We start from the raw sequence: 19,283 nt of genomic DNA on the forward strand, positions 1-19,283 counted from the left end.
GTTCTGCCCCTCCACTCTGTGCCCTTCCCAAGGGGCACCTGCATGCACTGGGAGTGGGCAGCAAGCCTAGCCATCAGGGCAAGAGCCCTCTGCCACACGCTTTGTGCCTCCAAAACTTCCCCACCTCGGTTGGGGCCTCAGACCAGCCATCCTTGGTGGAGCACCCCTACCCTCAGCTGAACCAAACACAAATGCCTGAGGCCTCGCTGGGGCTGCCCCATAGGACACTGGGGTGGTACCATGGAAAGACAGGGGATAAAACTGATCCAAAGCCAAGCCGGGACTGGCTACGGACCCAGCCTCCTGCGCCATGCACTCATGGAGCTCCATACGTCTCCTTAGCAACAGTCGAAGCTCTGCTGAGAAAATAAATGTATGAACTATATTTGACAACATAAAAATCCATATATTTTTCACCATTGGCATTTAGTCCAACTTTGCAGCCCTTCTGTTTCCTGTCTTGCTGTCTGGGCCTTCTTGTCCTGTCTCGTGTTTGGTGGACTTGGGCAGGGCTAGCACTGTGGTTCTGTCTGTTCCTGCTGCTGGAGAAGCCACTGTAAAGGGTTAAAGGTCTGTAGAGCCAGTAAGTGGAATTGGCCACCACCCTGCTCCTGCCGTGGCCTAGCCCTGCCTGTGTGGTCACCAGAGGACCTCACCTACTGCAGGAGTCCTCTTTCCTGAGTTCTGTTTATGAGAAGGGGGCTCTGCTCCTTGCCAGGGGAGTAAGCAGCTCACTACCCAGCCCTGGGTCAACCCTGGAGCCCTGTAGGCTGGGGGGATGGCCCTGTTCCTACGTGTACATAAGCCCAGAGTCCCATATCTGTGCAGAGTGGTTGCAGTGCCCATGCAATCCCAGGAGGTGGGCTTGGAAGTAGACACTTCAGCAGTCTGCTGGTCCCAGGCATGGAGAAGGGGGCTGAGAGCAAGGTGGAACTGGGCCAGGCTCTCCTTAGATGCTCATTTCCCAAAGCTCCCCCCCCCCTTCCTTTCCTGTTGGCTGCCACCCATAGACTGCAACTTGCCCTCTTGCCCTTGGCTCCTGGAGCAAAAATGTCCAGGGTGCTCCTTTCCCCTGCCTCCAGTCAGAGCGGACAGGGTCTTGAGGAAGTGTCCCCAGGAACTGCCTTCTATAGCTCCTGGGCCCTTGGAGCCCAGTGGCTTGAAGTAGTGGCTTCTTCGTTCTGGATCCCTCCAACAGGGGCTCAGTGAAGACTTCTGAGCAGAGTTCAGGACCAGTGTCTCCAAGCAGGTAGCATACATAGCTTTCCACTGAGACCCCTTCTCAGGAGTAGGGACAGCAAATCCCCAGCCAAAGGCTATTGAGGGGCCTCCACCCAGGAAACTCACAGCCCCCCCGCCTCTGGTCTAGGTGACAATTCAAACAGGCCACCATGCACTCTCACATTAGGCTAGCCTCTTGACAGAAACTTCAGGAGTCACAGGAGGGAGGGCCATGGGAAGGGGTCTTAACTCTCGGTCTCCTTTGTCCTTTTGTTCAGACAGAGTTGTGCCTGTAGCCAACAGCTCTGAATTAAAAGCATGAACACACATCCAGCCCCTCAGCCTGGTGTCTTTGTACCCGTGTCATTTCTCTAAGTGTGTTGGGGTGGGTGAGAAACCCACCATAGCACCCAACACAGATGGAATCGGCTATTGGCTGGCTCGGCCCCACTAGGACTGACTGGAGCCTCTCTGCCCTTCCTGCTCTGCACTGGGAGAATATTCCAGGTCTTTTCAGTAGTCCTGAAATGGCTTCTCTGGCCCATTCTGTAGCTATAAAAACAACCATAAATTCAGCAGGGGTCCCAAAGCCAGCGCAGAGTCCCCTCCACTATCCCTGCCATGCCACAGCCACATGTCCCTCAGTGCCAACATCCCTATGGCACACTGGCAAGCCTCCCACCGCACATAGGCCACTGCTCTCAGAGGCACACAGATAAGACCTTAGTCTGGCTACTGTCCAAAAGCAAAAGCTGCTCTGGAATGCCATGGGATCAGGGATGCTGGAATTTTCAGGAACTTTCATGGAAGAGGCTGTGTTGAAAATCAACTCTTTATTCAAAAGACAGTAAGGCGTTAACCACTAATCTATACACAATCTGTGACAAAGAGCAATGGAGGCCAAGACCACGCAGGTGCTCCTGTCAAACTAGGCAAACTAGAAGGGGCAAAGCCCTGCAAAGGGACCCAGCTGCACTCAGTAACGTTCTGCTTTTCTGCCTAAGTGCCCAGCATCTAGGTACAGAAAGCCAGGTACCTAAGTCCCACCTGTGTCCCAGCATAGCTCGTACTCAGGACCCAGGAGGCCTGGAATGAGCAATGACAGGCTCACCCAATATGTGTCCACTTGGTATACACCCCTGCAATGCCCAGACCCAGGCAGCAAGCCAGTCGTAACCTGTATCAGAGGACTGCTGTCTTCCCTGCAGGATGGGTGGGGGGAGGGGGGAGGCTGAGCTGCCCTCCTGTAGCTTTAGATGTCTGGAACCGAATGATCCATGGTGTGCTGAAGCAGCAGTGGGGACAACCTAGATAGGGCACCAATGACAGTGACTGAAACTGGCAGCTTCCTTCCTTCCTTCCTTCCTTCCTTCCTTCCTTCTCACCCCAGCCTGTTTGCCCCGCAGGAGCTGCATTCAGCACCCTCCCCCCCCCAACTTCTAAGGATTTCAAGTCACGAGAAGCCTCTAGCCACCATGAAACTGATGAACAGTCAAAGACGGGGCAGACCAGACCCGTGCTCTGGGTCAGCCCCAGGGCTGCCAGGGCATAGGAAGTGAAGGGGACGTAGCGTACACAAGTGGGGTGTAATAGCCTTACTTTTTGATCATGTGCTCGTAGATCACAGTGGGAATGATGGTCAGTGTGATGACATTGCCAGCTGTGGTGAGAATCTCTGTAATCATTTTGTCCTAAAGAGGAGGAAAGTGACTGGTCATCCTGGGAACCAGGGCTAGCACGGCTGCCCAACTGGTAGCTCAGCACGGCAGCGGCTAGAGGACACCGCCCACACCTCACACCTGCCTGCTGCAGCTGGCTGCCTGGGACCCCAGACATCTCAGGTAGGGTTATGGTTCCTGTCATCTGAGAATTGCTAGGGTCACATGAGTGGGAATTGGCCTCCCATTTCTTGAGGACCAGCCGTGTGGACCTGACAGCACTGCCTCACAAAATGCGATTCTCAGGCCCCCTACCAGCTTCGGTGGTATCCTCAGGCTCCTGCTAGCTCACCAGCCTGAGGCAGCCGTATGGGTCCTCTCCCACACCTCAGTGGTAGAAACTGCTTAGGTCATAAGGAGAACAAGAGACGATCTCCACGCAAAGGGTGTCCGCCAGTGGAATGACTACAGCTGTAGTAAGGAGCCTCTGGTCCCTGCTCAGACCCCGGTGACAATGTGAATCATTTGATTGCTTTTATAAGGAATCTGGTTCTGTGCTTTCTTGGTTATTGCAGAATAAGTGGGGAAAGAGATGCCTTAGCGGACCACGGGTGGCCACAAACTGTGGAAGATAACTGACCTCTAAAAGCATAACTACCTGGCACTGCTCAAGAGCGCAGGCCTAGTATCTAAGGATCTCGTGGTGCTGTGGCTAGGCGGAGTAACACACACACAACACACACACACACACACACACACACACACACACACACACACACACACACACACACACACACACACACACACACACACACACACACACACACACACACACACAGTGTTCTGCCTGCATGTACACCAGCACGCCAGAAGAGGGCACCAAATCTCATGATAGATGGCTGTGAGCCACCATGTGGTTGCCAGGAATTGAACTTAGGACCTTTGGAAGAGCAGCCAGTGCTCTTAAGCCCGCGCCACCTCTCCAGCCCCGCCACCCCCTCCCCGAGCATGGCTACTCTTAGACTTACAAGGGAACTGCTATCGTGTTAAAGGAAGCAATCTGCGGCTGCTCACAAGTGACATTACTGCGCTCAGAGTTTCAAGCACAGACCTTGGTGGCCTTTTGCCCGGTATACTTGGTTCCAGAGAAATGGGAGGGAGTGCACTGGGAGGGAGCTCAGATACAGGAAGAGCTTACTGACCACACTAGTACAAGCCACTGGAGTAAGTCTCCACAGAACGTGAGGGGAGACTGCCAGGGGCAAGAAAGCAGATGCGTGATAGGCGTGGCTTGTGCCCACTATGGAGTGAGATGCCACTGCCCACCCACAAGCACCGTGGGGTGGAGAAGCACAGCCACTGTAGAGTGGCATGAGGTCATGTCCCAAACCACACAATTTGTCTCTGCCCTTCTTTCCACATCCACAGCATGTGCCTAAAGCCAAGTGTACCTTCTGGCTCTGAAGAGAGAATTCACCTACCCTCCTTGAACAATAATGCCCACAAATGGATTTCCAAGTCATTTCCCTAGAGGGAGACCCCACTGCTGAATGTGATGAGCCACCAGAGAGAAGGTACCACACAGAGGAGAAGGTGTCCTTGTGGCCAGCAGCCGGCTGGGTGTCCATGTCCCCACGCATTATAACACCCCACTGGCACACCCTGTGCGTTAGTAACGAGTGAATTCTTACGAGGTTCCTCCTCATCCCGATTAACACTGCTCCGAGATCTACACACGAAGTCATGCTGGAGTGCTGGAGTCCCATCTACCTTAGGATGGGGAAGTCGAGGCTCTGGCAGGTTCCACAGACCATGCAGACAGGAGCAGTCCCACCCCAGCCGTCTCCACAGTGCCTGCATTTTCTGGCAGGGATGCCCCACTGCCTACCTTTAGCCCGATGACGTTCTGTCCGTTCACCTCACACACGTAGTGGTTGGTGAGCAGTCCATTCCGGGCTGCAGAGCTTCCCTTTACCACAGACACAATCTTCCCCTTCTTGATGAAGAAGCCAACTTGGCCTGAGCTGTCCTTGTGCATAGTGACAGTCCGCTGGAGTGGCCTGGGGGGAGAGGGACAGTGAGCTGGGCTTGTGGTGTGTGGCTGGGGCCAGGCAGGGAGGATGCTGGGACCTGGCTACTGACTGACCTGTCCCGGACAACCATGACGATCTTCTCCGCGGATGCCTTCTTCAATGCTTTGTGAGCTTTGTGTGTGCTCCACCCGGCACAGTCACACCCGTCAATCTGCAGGATCTGGTCCCCAAAGCGCAGCCCCACAAGGGATGCAGGGGTGTTGGCCTGGACCAGCTGTACAAAGAGCCCCTGGAAAGCAGGACCCCAGAGTCAGCACCCCTGGCTGTCTGAGCCCAGGCCCGACCGCTAAAATGTTCTTTCCCCATACCCTGTGAACTTATGGTGTGGTGGCACCTAGGATCTGCAGGGGGATACACAGGTTACCCCTGGTTTTCCTGGAGGAGGAAACACACCAGACCACACAAAGTATGCTGAATCAGCATTTCAGCGTCACAATCAGTCCTGCACCACTCTTCCCAAAGACATGAGGCTGGCTTTCTCTACAGCCATCAGGAAGCCAGACCCATAGGGAGTTAGGGGACTCTGAGTGACAGGATCCTTGTATGGGGCTGAAAGAGTGTCCCTTCTGCAACTAGACACAGCCTTTAGGCATCAGATATTAAGGTCCCTGCTTGGAACCTTCCTTGCTGTGGACAGAGGCTCTCTGAGCCCTGGGAGGGGGGGATTCCCTAACCACTATACCATCTCAGGCTGCTGGGCAACTGTCCTAAGGGGGAACTTGTGTCCCTGGGGCTCTAACAAGGCTGTCTAGCCCCAGAGGGACACACTCTCCTCCAGGGGTTCCTGCATAGACACCCTGCTTACCTTGTCCACAGCCTGCAGGCGCAGTCCGGTCTTGCCACGCTCATCCTTGCACAGGTGGATTTCACGCACCCCAGGCTTGATCTCTGCACGCAGCACACCCAGGTTGTTTCCAGATACAGGTGCTACCACCTGGCCAGGCCCAGGGCTAGTGACCATGGTCTGCAGACACAGTAGTGGGGGAGGGGCAGGTCAGCCAGGTGCCTGTGGCCCAAGCCTCGGGGTTCTAGGTAGGGATGAGTAAAGAGGATGGAACCGTCCTTGACTTTTCCTCAAACACACACACACACACACACACACACACACACACACACACACACACACACACACACACTGCAGAGGCTAAGAGAGAGTGGAGCTTAATGATGCCACTAGAGGGCATCCAAATCCATGCCCCTGAACATGAGAGGAGGCTGGAAAAGGAAGCTGGGTTCATTTATTTTCCAAAGGAAATTAATAAAGAAGAGATCTACTTAAAATTCACTTAAAAACATTTTCACAGGAAACAATGAGCCATCAAAGATGAAAGGGCTAGCTAGCTTTGACTTTGTCTTAAACCAAATAATTCGAACCAAAAATAAAAATTAATGAATGGCTCCTCCTAGGATACAGAAAAGAGAAGGCTGTTCAATCTCACCAGACACACGACTAAACCATCCAGTGCAACGAGGCAAGAAAACGGACAGGGCAATACAGGACAGGAAGATGTAATTGCTCCTGTTAAAGGATGGCATGATGGTCATGACATTAGAATATCTGCAGAAATCTAAAATTCCTACCTATAAGTAAATAACTACAAATATTCACCAAAGTCCTGGAGTTCAATGTCAGCATATAGAAACCAACTGCGTTGGGATGGTGGCTCAAACCTGTAGTCTTAGCTACCAAGGAGGCTGAGGCAAGAGGATCACATGAACCCAGGAGTTAGAAGTCAGGCCTGAAGCCGGGCGTGGTGGCGCACGCCTTTAATCCCAGCACTCGGGAGGCAGAGGGAGGCGGATCGCTGTGAGTTCAAGGCCAGCCTGGTCTACAAAGTGAGTCCAGATGGCCAAGGCTACACAGAGAAACCCTGTCTCGAAAAACCAAAAAAAAAAAAAAAAAAAAAGAAGAAGAAGAAGTCAGGCCTGAGCAACAGAGACTCAACTGTTTATCTACACCCTGACATAAATAAATAAAGGGGGAAAAAAATGAGATGTGTGTGAGTCTAACAAGACACGCTTAGAAGTTGTATACCAAAGGTGACAAAAATCCTGATGCGTGTTAACAAAGACCTAAGCCAGCAGGTGTCCTGTGTGCTCACACTGAAGAGCCAGCGAAGCTGTTGACTCCTTGGACCACACAGTCAAGGTGACGTAGCTTCAGGAGGAAGACGATGGGATAGGAATAGTGACACTAATTCAGACAGAAAGAAGAAAATGTGAGGAGCTGCATGAATGCATCAAGATGTCTCTTGCCGTGGTACCCAACGCAGCTGGCACTTGGCACCTTGGCCACCGGCCACCTAGGAAATCCAGAGGGACCTTTACTGTGTGGAGGACACTCGCTTTGTGGCAGAGGTCAGCATCCAGTTGAAGGTAGGGGACTTCCTCCTCAGAAGCCACTTCAGCCTTGGACGGCCAGGGGTAAAAACAGAACCATGACATAAACTTCACATTTCCCCCCAAAAAATCTACTAAAATTCAATTATAAAGTTAAATGTAAAAACTGTAGCCATTTCAGAAGAATGTAAAAGAGAAAATCTTTAGGATCCAGGTCTTGGGGGGAAATTCTTTAGACAGGAAATGGAAGAAAAGAAAGGAAAAAGTATAAAAAAAAAAAAACTGACCTCATCAAAATTAAAAGCTTTTCCCCTGCAAAAGACTCTGTCTGGAGATACAGAGCTGAGCTGAAGACCGGGGCTAGTACTTAACAACCCATGTACCTGCGAGGACTCCAGATCACAAAACGCAGTCCCTATCCCTGACCTTTTAAACTCCAACTAAGATGCATGAAATGAGGCTGACGATGTGGCTCGGTAAGGAGAGAGCATTGCCTAGCATGCATGAGGCTCTGGGTTCGATTCCCAACACCACACAAACCAAGCGTGGTCGCACACATCTGTAACCTCCGCACTTGAGACCTGGAAACAGGAGAGCCAAAAGTTCAAGATCGCCTTTAGCTGTACATTGAGTTTGAGGACAGACTGGGCCAGATGTTGTCTCAGGTGGTGGGGACGGAGTAAGATATTCCACTCCACTAGCCAGGAGGAAAATGCAGGTGGAGACCTGCTCTACCTAGTGATGACACCAAGTGCCGGTGAGGATGTAAAGGCACCAGGCCTTTGGCACTGCTGGCAGGGGAGGAGAATGCACAGCCCCTGCAGCCTGGCAGCTGCCTGCGAGGACACGTTCATCACAATATATAGCAATTGCATTCTAGCCTGTTACGCCATAAACACCTTTGCACGTCAGCTTTGTGTGTAATATTAAGCTGGGAAATCAGTCGGCAGGTAAGAGGTGCCAGTTATGCATGCACGATGACCTGAATTCAGAGTCTCAGAATCCACATAAAAGGCTGGCTTTGCTACCTTGCATCTGTCACCCCAGTGCCGGGGAGCTAGGGAGACAGAGGCAGGAGGCTCTTTGCCATTCATTCTCAGCCTGGCTGAATCAGTGAGTCTCAGGCTCGGTAAGAGACCCTGTCGCAAAAAATAAAGGGGGAAAGGGAGAGAGCAAGATGTCAGTCCCAATCTACACACCCACCCACCCCCCCCACACACACATACACATGCGTGTGCACACACACACACACACACACACACACACACACACACACACACACGCCGAGAGAAAGAGAGAGAGAGAGAGAGAGAGAGAGAGAGAGAGAGAGAGAGAGAGACAACACAGCATGCATACAACATCCTAAAAGAGTCATGGTTTCTGATTGATGCTTAGGTAGCATTCTGGAGTGATACAATTATACAGACAGGGAAGAAAAGGGCTGGGAGAACAAGGCTGGGAGTGTGGCCCAATGGTAGGATATCTTCATGGCCTGACATCCATGAGGCCCCAAGTACTACCAAAGAAATAAGAAAAAGGAAAGGGAGGAGGAAGAGTAAGGAATGGAAGAAAGAAAAGGAAGAGAAGGCAGTCAGGGTTAGGGAGGGATGGAGGGGGTAAGTGTGGACCACAAAGGAAGAAGAGGCGAGCTTGCTGGGGGTGGTCCTGTCTTAGATGGGGTAATGGGTAACATGCATCTGAACAGTGATGAGCTGACAGAGTAGATTATTTGTCTTGCTACTGTAATGTGGTTGTGAAAGTAACGCTTGGTAAAACAGACCTTCTTTTTTGTAACTCCCTAGGAAGCTACTATTTAAAAACAAAAAAGTTGAAAACATTGAAAGTAATTACAATGGTAAAAATTGCTGAGTGTGGAGCTGGACAGGTTTCTCAGCAGTTAGGACCATCTGTTGCTCCTGCCGAGGACCCAGCACCCACATGGTGGCTCGCAACCTTCTGTAACCCCAGTGCAAGGGTCTGATGTTCTCCTCTGGCTTCCGTGGGTACCAACCACACATGCGGTGCACATACATATAGGGGAAAGAATCATATGCATAAAAATACATTAAAACAAATCCTTTTCAAAAAATCCAGGAGTGGTGGTACATGACTTTAATTTCAGCACTCAGAAAGCAGGCAAATCTCTGAGAATTTGAAGCCACCTGGTCTGTATAGCCAGTTCCAGGCCAGACTAGGCTATGGAGTGAGACCTTGTCTAAAAACAAACAAACAAACAAAACACCTATCATAATTTAGGATGGGTGCTTTGTTTGTTTGTTTGTGCATCTGGGTCCCCATTGCTAGTATAAAGAGCGCCAGGGTTGTCACACCTGTGCGCGCGCGCGCGCGCGCGCGCGCACACACACACACACACACCTTTTCAAATGGCAAGACCAAGAGGCTGTTTAGTGGCCATCTGAGGCAGGAGACAAATACCTACATTGTCACCATCTGGAATCTGAGGCAGGTCCTTCTGAACTTCTTGGCTAGAGAGGGACAGCCCCATGTAACTCTCCAGTTCTGCCAAGTTTGGATACAACTCTGATGGTAAGAGAGAGGCAAAACATCACTCGGGGCTTATACAGAGCCCACTTTAGCTGGCTGAGGGTCCAGTTTTCTGTGAAGCTGGGAAAGTTCACTAGGAATGCCCTGGGCACCTGAGCATGCCGTGTGACCCAGAGATGCTTGCCAGTGGCATGGGCCAGCTCTACCGAAGCCTTGAAGCACTTTTGTCTAGGAACAGCCTTAGACACAGAAACCCTCCTAAACTGCTGAGGAACTCAGCTCAAGTGCTTTGACACCAGTTAGACAGTTGACAGAAATTAAGAGCATGTACATGACCACCAGGAACCACAGGCCATGATGGGGGCGAGGAGCAGCTCAAGGAGACAGATGGGCCCTAGTTTAAGCAACTCTTACAGGACTGACGTGTGATTGCTATAAGCCTCTGTATTGGCTACATCAAACATCTGGTCTCCCCGAGATGCCCTGCCCATGGTGGCACAAAATCAGCCAGTTTCTGCCCACTAGTTCCTCCGGTGTGTCCTCCAAGGGTGAAGGTTGATTTACATGAGTCCCCACAAAGTGACAGGTGAGAAATGGATATTGAAAAGTTCTCAGGGTCAGCTCAGCCCACACACCCAGGAGAAATGGGCCTGCCGGGTCCTGGGAACAGGAGCCTCAAGCTCTCTCTCGTGCCTGGGTGGCAGGCCCAGCAGTGCTGGGTGTGTGTGGTGGCGTGGCGGCTGTCATGGTGTGAACAATGGGATCAGGCTCACTCACCTGAAAGTGGGGGTGCAGAAGCCATCGGGGCCGACAGGGTGGGCATCATGGGTGAGGCTCTGGCCTGGGCCTGGGAAAGAACATGGGGTGTTGCTCAGATGTAACTGGGACCCCAGGAACTCTTAGAGCCTGAGACCTCCTGAGGCAGGGCCGCTGAACATTGAGTATGGCTGTAGACTTGTGGTGGTGGGGTGTCCTGGAACCCTCAAGGCTTCAAACTGCATGTAAATGTGGCCTCTACATATATAGATGATATAAGCCAGGTATACAAAGTCAAATACTGCCCAGGTTCACCCACACCAAATCTCAATGGACGGTGCTCTGTAGCATAATAGAGTAACTACAGTTCACACTCAGCAACGGCTAGCAACAGCTAGTCGAGAGGAGTTTCAGTGTTCCAAGCCTGAAGAACCGATACAAGCCTGAAGTAAGAATGGATGTGCCAGCCACCCGGATCTGACCAGCACAGTGTGTACGCAGGCTTAAATGTCACATGTACCCCACGAGTATGTATAGCCACAAAGTGTTAACTAAACATCAAAAGTGTATACTTTTAACATGTGGCCCTCTTGGGGCTAGAGAGATGGCTCAGTGGTTAAAAGCATCTGCTCCTCTGAGTTTAATTCCCAGCGCCCACATCGCACCTGACTACAATCGCAATCTACAATCGCAGTCTAGAGGAGCTGACTCCCTCTTCTGGCCTTTGTGGGCACTGGTCATGCACAAGGTACATGCACACACATGCAGAGAAAACGTCCATAACATAAAAAGGACAAGCATTTTTCTGGCAGAAAGTTCTCAGGTGCTTGTGGCATTTTCTACCCATAGCAGCCAAGCATGAAAGCCCAACTCCCATCCAGGTTATCGGGGAGAATGGCTAAATTTCTCAAAGGCTTCTGGGAGCATGGAGGAGTTGGGGTAGATGTTGAAGAGCCTGTTTGGGGCCGAGCAGGCTGAGCCTGAACCCTAGGTTTCCTGGGGAAACACCTGGGGTGTTCCTTCAGAGGATAGGGAAAGTACCAGAACCCACATCACTGTGGCCGCTTTGTCTTTTCCACTTCTGCCTTAATCCCATGGGTCTTGACTCCTGGACTCTCTCTTTACCCATCAGCCTCTGTACTGGGTCCTAGGGGTTCCCGTGAATTCCCATGGGCTCCCAGTACCCAGAATCTCCCCTAAGGCAAGCCTTAGTTACTAGAGTTAATCGCCAAGCATGGGCTCCCGGTACCCAGAATCTCCCCCAAGGCAAGCCTTAGTTACTAGGGTTAATCGTCAAGGCCACCATCAGAGACTCTAGGCAAAGGGAGCCTGGTTCCTTACCTGGATGACTTGGCCCACCTTCAGGTCCTCCAGAGATGGGTACAGGACGGACATGACTGCTCTCTGAAGCTCCCTGCAGGGCGCAGAGGGTGAGGAAGGATGAGAATGCAGCCCCAATCCTCCTGAACAAAAAGGCAGAACAGCTGCCTCCTGCCACCTGTGTCCCACAGCACGCCGAGACCATCGCCAGGAGTTACTATCCCATCTTAAAGACGAGGAGCTGGGGTTTACACCAGTCTGTCTGTGTCTCAAGCTCATAATCTCTCCCCACAAAATTCCATATTTGACTGACCCTGGACTCTAGAAACCAAACCTAGCAGAGCATCCACGATGTAGCCAGAAAAAAAAAAAAAAAAGACAGGGTCAAGGGCCTCAGTTTCCCTTCCCATGTGTCAAAAGTCAGATGAGCTAGTAAGCTCTCCTCATCCAGTTCAGCAGGTGTGCATGGAGCAGTTGCTGCAGAGCAGGTGAGGCTGGGAGCTGGCACAGTGTCACCAGAACCACAGCTAAACGGATATAGCATTTAAACAGAAAGGCAGGTGACTCTAAAAGCACTCCCTACATGCCTTCCGTCCTGAGCTGTTCAGCTCCATCCACAGCATCTGGAACCTGTCGTGGGTAGGGTTGCTGTTGCTGGGATGAAACATCATGACCAAAGCAAGCTGAGGAGAAAAGGGTGGCTTCACTGACACTTCCACGCGACCATCATCACCAGAAGCAGTGAGGGAGGAACCTGGAGGCAGGAGCTGATGCAGAGGTGATGCCTTTTGGCTTGCTCCTTATGAATTGCTCAGCCTGCTTCCTTATGGAACCCTGAACCACCAGCCCAGGGATGGCACCACCCACACCAATTAAGAATATGCCGGGAGCCTAGCATAACTGCGCTCTGAGAGGCTCCAGTCAGCAGGGGGTTGAAACAGATGCTGAGACTGACAGCCAAACGTGGAGTGGCGCTTGGAGAGCCAGGGGTGGGGGGCTGGGGGGGTGGGGAGTGTGTGTGGGAAGGATAGGAGCTGGAGCGGACAAGAACTCCACAAGAAGACCAACAGAGTCAACTAACCTAGGCCCCTGGGGGCTCACAGACAATGAAGCCCCAACCAAAGAGCAAGCATGGTCTGGACCTAGACTCCCTATACATGTGTGGCCGATGGACAGCGTGGTCTTCATGTGGGTCCTCTGGCAAGTGGAATGGGGGCTATTTCTGACATGAACTTTGTTGCCTGTTTTTGGAACACTTCCCCCTAGCAGGGCTGCCTGGCTTGGCCCCGGAGAAGGAGGGATGTGTTCAGTCTTGATATGACTTGATGTGCTGGGGTGGGTTAATACGAGGTAAGGAGGGGAGGGACTCCCCTTTTCTGAGAGGGGGGATGGGAGGAAGGGGGGAAAGAGGGTGGGACGGTAGGACCAGAAGGAGAGTGGGGAGGGGGCTGTGTTCAGGATGTGGAGTAAATGAATGAATAAGCTTAAAAAAAAAAAAAATGTGCCCTACAGGCCTGCCTATAATGTGCATTTTCTCAGTGGAGGGTCTGTCCTTTGACTCTAGCTTGTGACATAAAAACTAGCCATACAGTCGACCCTTTGTTAATTTGATACACAAACACATCACTTATGAAGCATAACTTTCCTTTTTCCGTCGTCCTCAAGGTCTCGTATTGATATTACCATCAGTCTTTACAAATTCAAACCCTTTAAAAGCTCAGTCTCAAAAAAAAAAAAAAAAAAAAAAATTCAGTCTCTTTAAAACTCCAAGTCTCCTTAAAATCCAATGTCTCTCTAAAAATTCAATGTCTCCACTTCGGGCTCCTGTAGCGTCAAAAATCAGTCAGGCTCTTTCTTATCCAAGAGGAGGAGCTGAGCGGTAGGTGCTGTTGCATAGTACACTGGAGGCCCTGGGCTCCACCACAGCACCATAGTCCTCCTCCTCCAAACACACAGACAGGCGCATTTAGTATAACACCGCTCCATGGGGAGGAGGAAGTGAGGGGGGGGAGGGTGGGTGGGGGGGTGGTGGGGGTGGTGGGGAGGGAGGGTGGTGAGGGGGAGGGTGGTTGGTGAGGGGTGAGGGGGGAGGGTGGTGGGGGGGGGGAAGGGTGGTGGGGGGGGGGAAGGGTGGTGGGGGGGGAGGGTGGTGAGGGGGGTGGTGAGGGGGAGGGGGTGGGGGGAGAGGGTGGTGAGGGGTGTAGGGGAAGGTGGTGCGGGGGGGAGGGGGGTGGTGGTGGGGGGGAGGGTGGTGAGGGGGTGGTGAGGGGGGGAGAGGGTGGTGAGGGTGGTGAGGGGGGGAGGTGGTGGGGGGGAAGGGTGGGAGGGGGGAGAGGGTGGGGTGAGGGGGGAGGGTGGTGAGGGGGGGGAAGGAGTGGTGAGGGGGGGACGGGTGGTAGGGGGGAGGGTGGTGAGGGGGGTAGGGGGAAGGGTGTGAGGGGGGGGGGTGGTGGTGGGGGAGGGTGGTGTGAGGGGGGTGGTGAGGGGGTGGAGGGGGAGAGGGTGGTGCGGGGTGGTGAGGGGGGGAGGGTGGTGGGGGGGGAAGGGTGGTGAGGGGGGAGAGGGTGGTGAGGGGGGGGAGGGTGGTGAGGGGGGGGAAGGGTGGTGAGGGGGGGAAGGGTGGTGGGGGGGGGAGGGTGGTGAGGGGGTGGTGAGGGGGGAGAGGGTGGTGAGGGGGGTAGGGGGAAGGGTGGTGAGGGGGGGGAAGGGTGGGGGGGGGCGCACCGCACACACCCACGCTTCATCGTCCCGCCTGAAAGTCTGCAGCCACTCAAAGCAGCCCAGACTAATACCTCTTAAAAACACAGCATTTCCTGCCTAGGTGAAATGCCCAGGGGAGTTTGCCTTCTGGGTTCTTCCCTTTACCCGGTAAAGTGTGACTCTGTCATGCTTCCTGCCCTCTGTGGGGCAGGCCACTCCTGCTGGATGCCCCATCCTGCCTGTCTCCCAGAGTAGAGGTCACTTCCCTGTCATCCTGGAGCCTGCCCCCAGGACAGACTCTGAGCTACACACCCACCTCAGACTCCTCAGGTACCTGTGCCGTGGCAGCTCACTAGCACTACTAACGACCGAGGTACGTCCTTCTTGCTCACAGGTAGCAGGAATGCCAGGAGGTAGCTGTACCGTGATGAGGTGAAACCAGTCCTGTGACCCTGCATGACCCACAGCACTGAGGGCATTCCGATGAGTCATTTCTCCCTTTGTACCTTTGCCCCAACCCATGTCCTCCCTAACTCCCATCTCTACCATCCCTCCCATGTGTCACCAAGTCTCCTCTCACTCCTATCCCTGTCACACAGACTTCTTCCACTGCCCTGCCCCTCACTGGTGTTACAGCATCCCCTAAACAGGTCATGGCCTCCTTTTTCTCTCTGATCTCCAGACAGTCACCACCAGGCCTTTTAAGCACGAATCCAGGATGTTGTGGCTTTGTGTAAAAGTCTCTGCTTCTTGCAGGCGGGAGCCGATGCAGAGGCCATGGAGTGGTGCTGCTTACCAGCTTGCTCCTCATGGCTTAGCTTGGGCTGCATTCTTGTAGAACCCGGGACCACCAGGCCATGGTGGTACCAACCCACTGTGGGCCAGGCTCCCACGCTGACCACTAATTAAGAAAATGCTCTACAGACTTGTCTACAGCCTGGTCTTATGGAGGCATTTTTTTTCCCTCCAGTTGAGGCTTTCTCCTCTCAGATGACCACAGTTTATGTCAAACTGACATACAACTAACTAGCACAATTGATTTCTTGTCAATCTGAGACACAAATACATCACTGCTAAGCCATAACCTTTTATTTCTTGTTCATCCAAAAGCACACATTAGTATCAATATAAAAATGTAAAACATTACAACTTTTAAAAGTCTCACAGTCTTTAAAAATCCAAACACTTAAAAGCTCAAAGTCTCATTGTGCTGGGCGTGGTGGCGCATGTCTGTAATCCCAGCACTTGGGAGGCAGAGGCAGATGGATAGCTGAGAGTTCGAGGCCAGTCTGGTCTACAGAGCAAGTCCAGGACAGCCAGGGCTATTACACAGAGAAAGCCTGTCTCGAAACATGATTTTTCACCCGCATTGTGGGAATACAGACTGCAGCACAGAAGTAGCGTTTGAGCCTACGGGAAGCAGCAAAGGTGAGGTCAGCAGTGCGAGAGCACGCCCCCAGACTGAAATATGCATATTCTTTTATTGCTGGCTGCTGTTTTCCCCCTCATCCTTGCTGGGCAGTAACTCAAGACAAACCTAACCGGTCCCTTCCCTTAGAAATGGGAGCACATAGGCACAGAGTCTGCACACTTCATGCACTGAGTACAAGGGAGAGTGCCAACTGTCCAGGCACAGTCCTTCGTATGCCCCCCATATCTCACGATTCCACGACCCCTCGGCGACCTACACTTCACTGTCCTAAGGCTCAGAGCCCAGGGTAAGCTGGGGCTCCACTGTGTGTTATAGCGCCTGCGCAGAAATCCAGCTAGGTCGCCTGTAATACCTATAGCGCATGCGCACCCAGTGTGCTTGTCTGGGACGCCCAGGATGCCCTGCGGCTACAGAAGCCACTTTGACAGTCTATTGTCGCTCCCCTTCCCCCACCCACCCCCTACTCCCACGAGTTGCGCAACCAGCTTCAGGTTTCCTTCAGGCTCCGGTATCCAAAGAGACCGGGAGTACGCAACGGGAAGGCCAGCCCGAGTCTGCAGCCCTCCACTTGCGTACCTAGAGACTTAGAGCCCGTGGTTCTCCCGAGGGGCTCCTTGTGGGTCGTGGTTCCTCAGACCCGTTGACTTACTAGGCACTGAGGCAGAGGAGAGCTGAATTGACACGGCGCCCCACTGCTCGTTCTGAAAAGGAGGTTCCCGCTTCCTTTGATTTAGAAGCGCCTTCAAGTCCCTAGGTGTTACCTCTGTTGTCACCCTCTCTCCCACGCTCTCAGGATTCTGGCCTGCCCTGGTTGAAAATGCAGGAACCAACCACCGGTGCTGGAACCATTAGGCATCTGCTCCCCATTGGGAGTGGACTTGTCTGGAGGGACCACTTCCCACAGGAACTCAAACAATGGACTCCATGGGGTAGCAGGAAAAAGCCTCCTTCTTCCTCCAAGAGGGAGAAGACCCGCCTGTGACCTTGAAGGATGGAAAGTGTGAGGCAGGGATTCCTGCACAGGGAGGCTCCAGCCCAAGCTCCACTTGTTTTTTGTTTTGTTTTGTTTTGTTTGCTTTTGTTTTTGGCTATTACCTTTAGAAGACTATCTTGAAGTTTTACCAAATCTTGACCGCAGCCCCACCAATACACTTATGAACTGAGCCAGAAATCTGGGAGGTAACCCTCAGACACTTTTTACCTGCAGGTGAAGCCACACCCAGCTCCTGACAGCAGAATTCATCTCAGACTTCAACATGGCTTTAAAAACCGTCATGACTGACCCCTGGTGGACATGCCTCTAACCTTACCCCCCAACTAGTCACTGCATTTCACACATTCCAACCGGCTTGCTAGCTCTAAAACAGCCTGCTAACCATGCCTTCCGGCTTCGACAGTGCTGTCCCCTCTGTCTTGAAAGACATCCACAGTTCATACGGTGAATTGCTCAGTTCTAAGACTGTCCCTAAATCTTAGACCCACGCACCCCACACGGCACCTTAGACCACAGCACCTCGTGTATCTGCTAGTCCTTATTCGGTCCCCAAATGTTTAGGAGAAACCTGCTGTGGGCGGGCCCCTCTGCATTTCCTAGATCGAAACTCTGTCCCACTCTGTTTGTTTGCCTGTCCTCCCCAGTAGCCGGTGTGAAGTGTGAATCGCGGGTGCCAAGCCCAGGGTCTCTGTAAAGTTACAGAAGGAGAAAAGCAGACACCGGGAAGAGAACCCTGAAAACCTAGTGTGCAGCTGTTTTTTCCCCATGGAAACAACAGTTCCACCTGGGAGTGAGTGGGAGGCCAGAGGGACGCAGGAAGCTAAGGGAGCAGACAAGACTCTGAGAAGCTCAGGCAGTTAAGGTTCACAAAGTCCTCCCCAAGCTTACGTAAGCAGTGAACAGTTGCGAGGGGCGACAGGACTCTTCTGGGGAGCTCTCTGCAATCGTCACTCATGCTGGGGTGGGCTGTTCTGTGATGTAGCTGCCTCTGAGGCCCCTGGGCTCCTTCAAGCCAGCTAAACTACTTAGTTTACTACAGTAGACATGGACTATTTTAGTTCAGTGGTCCCCGGCCTGCGGGTTGCAACTCCTTTGGGATTGACTGACCCTTTCGTGGGAGTCATGTAAGGCCATCAGAAAACACGGATATTTACATTATGACTCATAACTAGCAAATTTACAGTAATGAAGTGGCAATGAAAATTTTTTATGGCTGGGGTCACCACAGCGTGAGGACCTACATTAAAGGGCTGCCGCACTAGGAAGGCTGAGAACCATTATTTCAGTTGGGCTGTCATTGGTTCTTTGTCTGAGGTGAATAGATATTTGTTCACATCTCCCCAGAAATGTCACCGGACACCTAGATAAACATTCTTCCAATTGCCACCTGTAGAAAGTCCCCTGAAGAATGACTGGGCATAGAAAGGGAAACTAGAACCCTGGTAGGGAACATGGAAAGTAGTGTGACAATGGAAGAGTTTGCTCAGTCCATACAAGCAGTTGGCTTCTCTGACAGGAACCCATCCAGGCCTTGCTCCTGGGGACTTCCCTTCCCAACACCACCTTTCAAATTTCCATCCCAGAGCTCTCCGCAAGTGTACACCACAGCATACCAGGCCCGGTGGAATCAGCAGTGCTGGAGAGGGGTCCATCAGCCCCCATCTTTGAACTTAAAAAAAAAAAAAAATGAGGACACTTTGTTCCAAAGTGCCGGAGCTGTAGGACTCCCACTTGTTCCTGTGGAAAGTCATCTCTCCTTCAGAAAACAGAAGCGTGGGTTAATGTGGCAGAGTAACAGCTCCTGTAAGGCCACATTAGCCCCGGAGTGTGATGAATCGGCAAGGAGACGGCTGTTGCTCAGACACAAGCATGTGCCCTCTCCTTCCAGGGCTATTCAGTGCCAGAAGGAACAGGACTCAGGAAATGCTGTTTGCCCAGTGAAGGTCCAGGAGAGGCAGAGCAGCAGCTAGGACTGGAGAGGCTCCCCCTGCCTACCTGGGACTGGGAGCAAAGAATGTGCAAGGCTCCATGTCGTTTACTTTGTAACAACCATAGAATAAACAACATTTACTTTCACCACAGAGTTATCCAGCCATTGGAAGACTATTTAAATGAGTTAGCTGCACGTTTATCACAGCACCTAGCACAGACAGAGACCATTCCACCCATAACAACTGTCTGCTTATTCCACATGCACTTACTAGCACCTCCTAAGGCCAGACGCTGTTTTGGTTCCCCGCAGCGAGAGGTGGGGGAACAAAATG

General features: G+C 52.3%; 1 protein-coding gene across 2 annotated transcripts in view; it reads right to left on the bottom strand.

Annotated features, from left to right (window-relative positions):
• Window positions 1–2,431: 2,431 nt before the first annotated feature.
• Sdcbp2 (syndecan binding protein 2) overlaps window positions 2,432–19,283 on the bottom strand; it is a 29,922-nt gene continuing 13,070 nt past the window's right edge. Inside the window, exons 3-10 of one of the 2 annotated variants that reach the window (XM_051143540.1) lie at window positions 11,915–11,987; window positions 10,595–10,664; window positions 9,753–9,853; window positions 5,778–5,936; window positions 5,026–5,201; window positions 4,768–4,939; window positions 2,821–2,912; window positions 2,432–2,528 (exon numbers count right to left, since the gene is read on the bottom strand). In XM_051143540.1, coding sequence (XP_050999497.1) covers window positions 2,474–2,528; window positions 2,821–2,912; window positions 4,768–4,939; window positions 5,026–5,201; window positions 5,778–5,936; window positions 9,753–9,853; window positions 10,595–10,664; window positions 11,915–11,968 — 879 coding nt within the window. In that variant the 5' untranslated portion in view covers window positions 11,969–11,987 and the 3' untranslated portion in view covers window positions 2,432–2,473. Of the gene's footprint in view, window positions 2,529–2,820; window positions 2,913–4,767; window positions 5,202–5,777; window positions 5,937–9,752; window positions 9,854–10,594; window positions 10,665–11,914; window positions 11,988–19,283 lie in introns of both variants that reach the window. The other variant, XR_007830491.1, reaches the window with a different exon arrangement.

This window comes from Acomys russatus, chromosome 4 (genome assembly GCF_903995435.1).
Source record: "Acomys russatus chromosome 4, mAcoRus1.1, whole genome shotgun sequence".
Taxonomy (NCBI): Eukaryota; Metazoa; Chordata; class Mammalia; order Rodentia; family Muridae; genus Acomys; species Acomys russatus.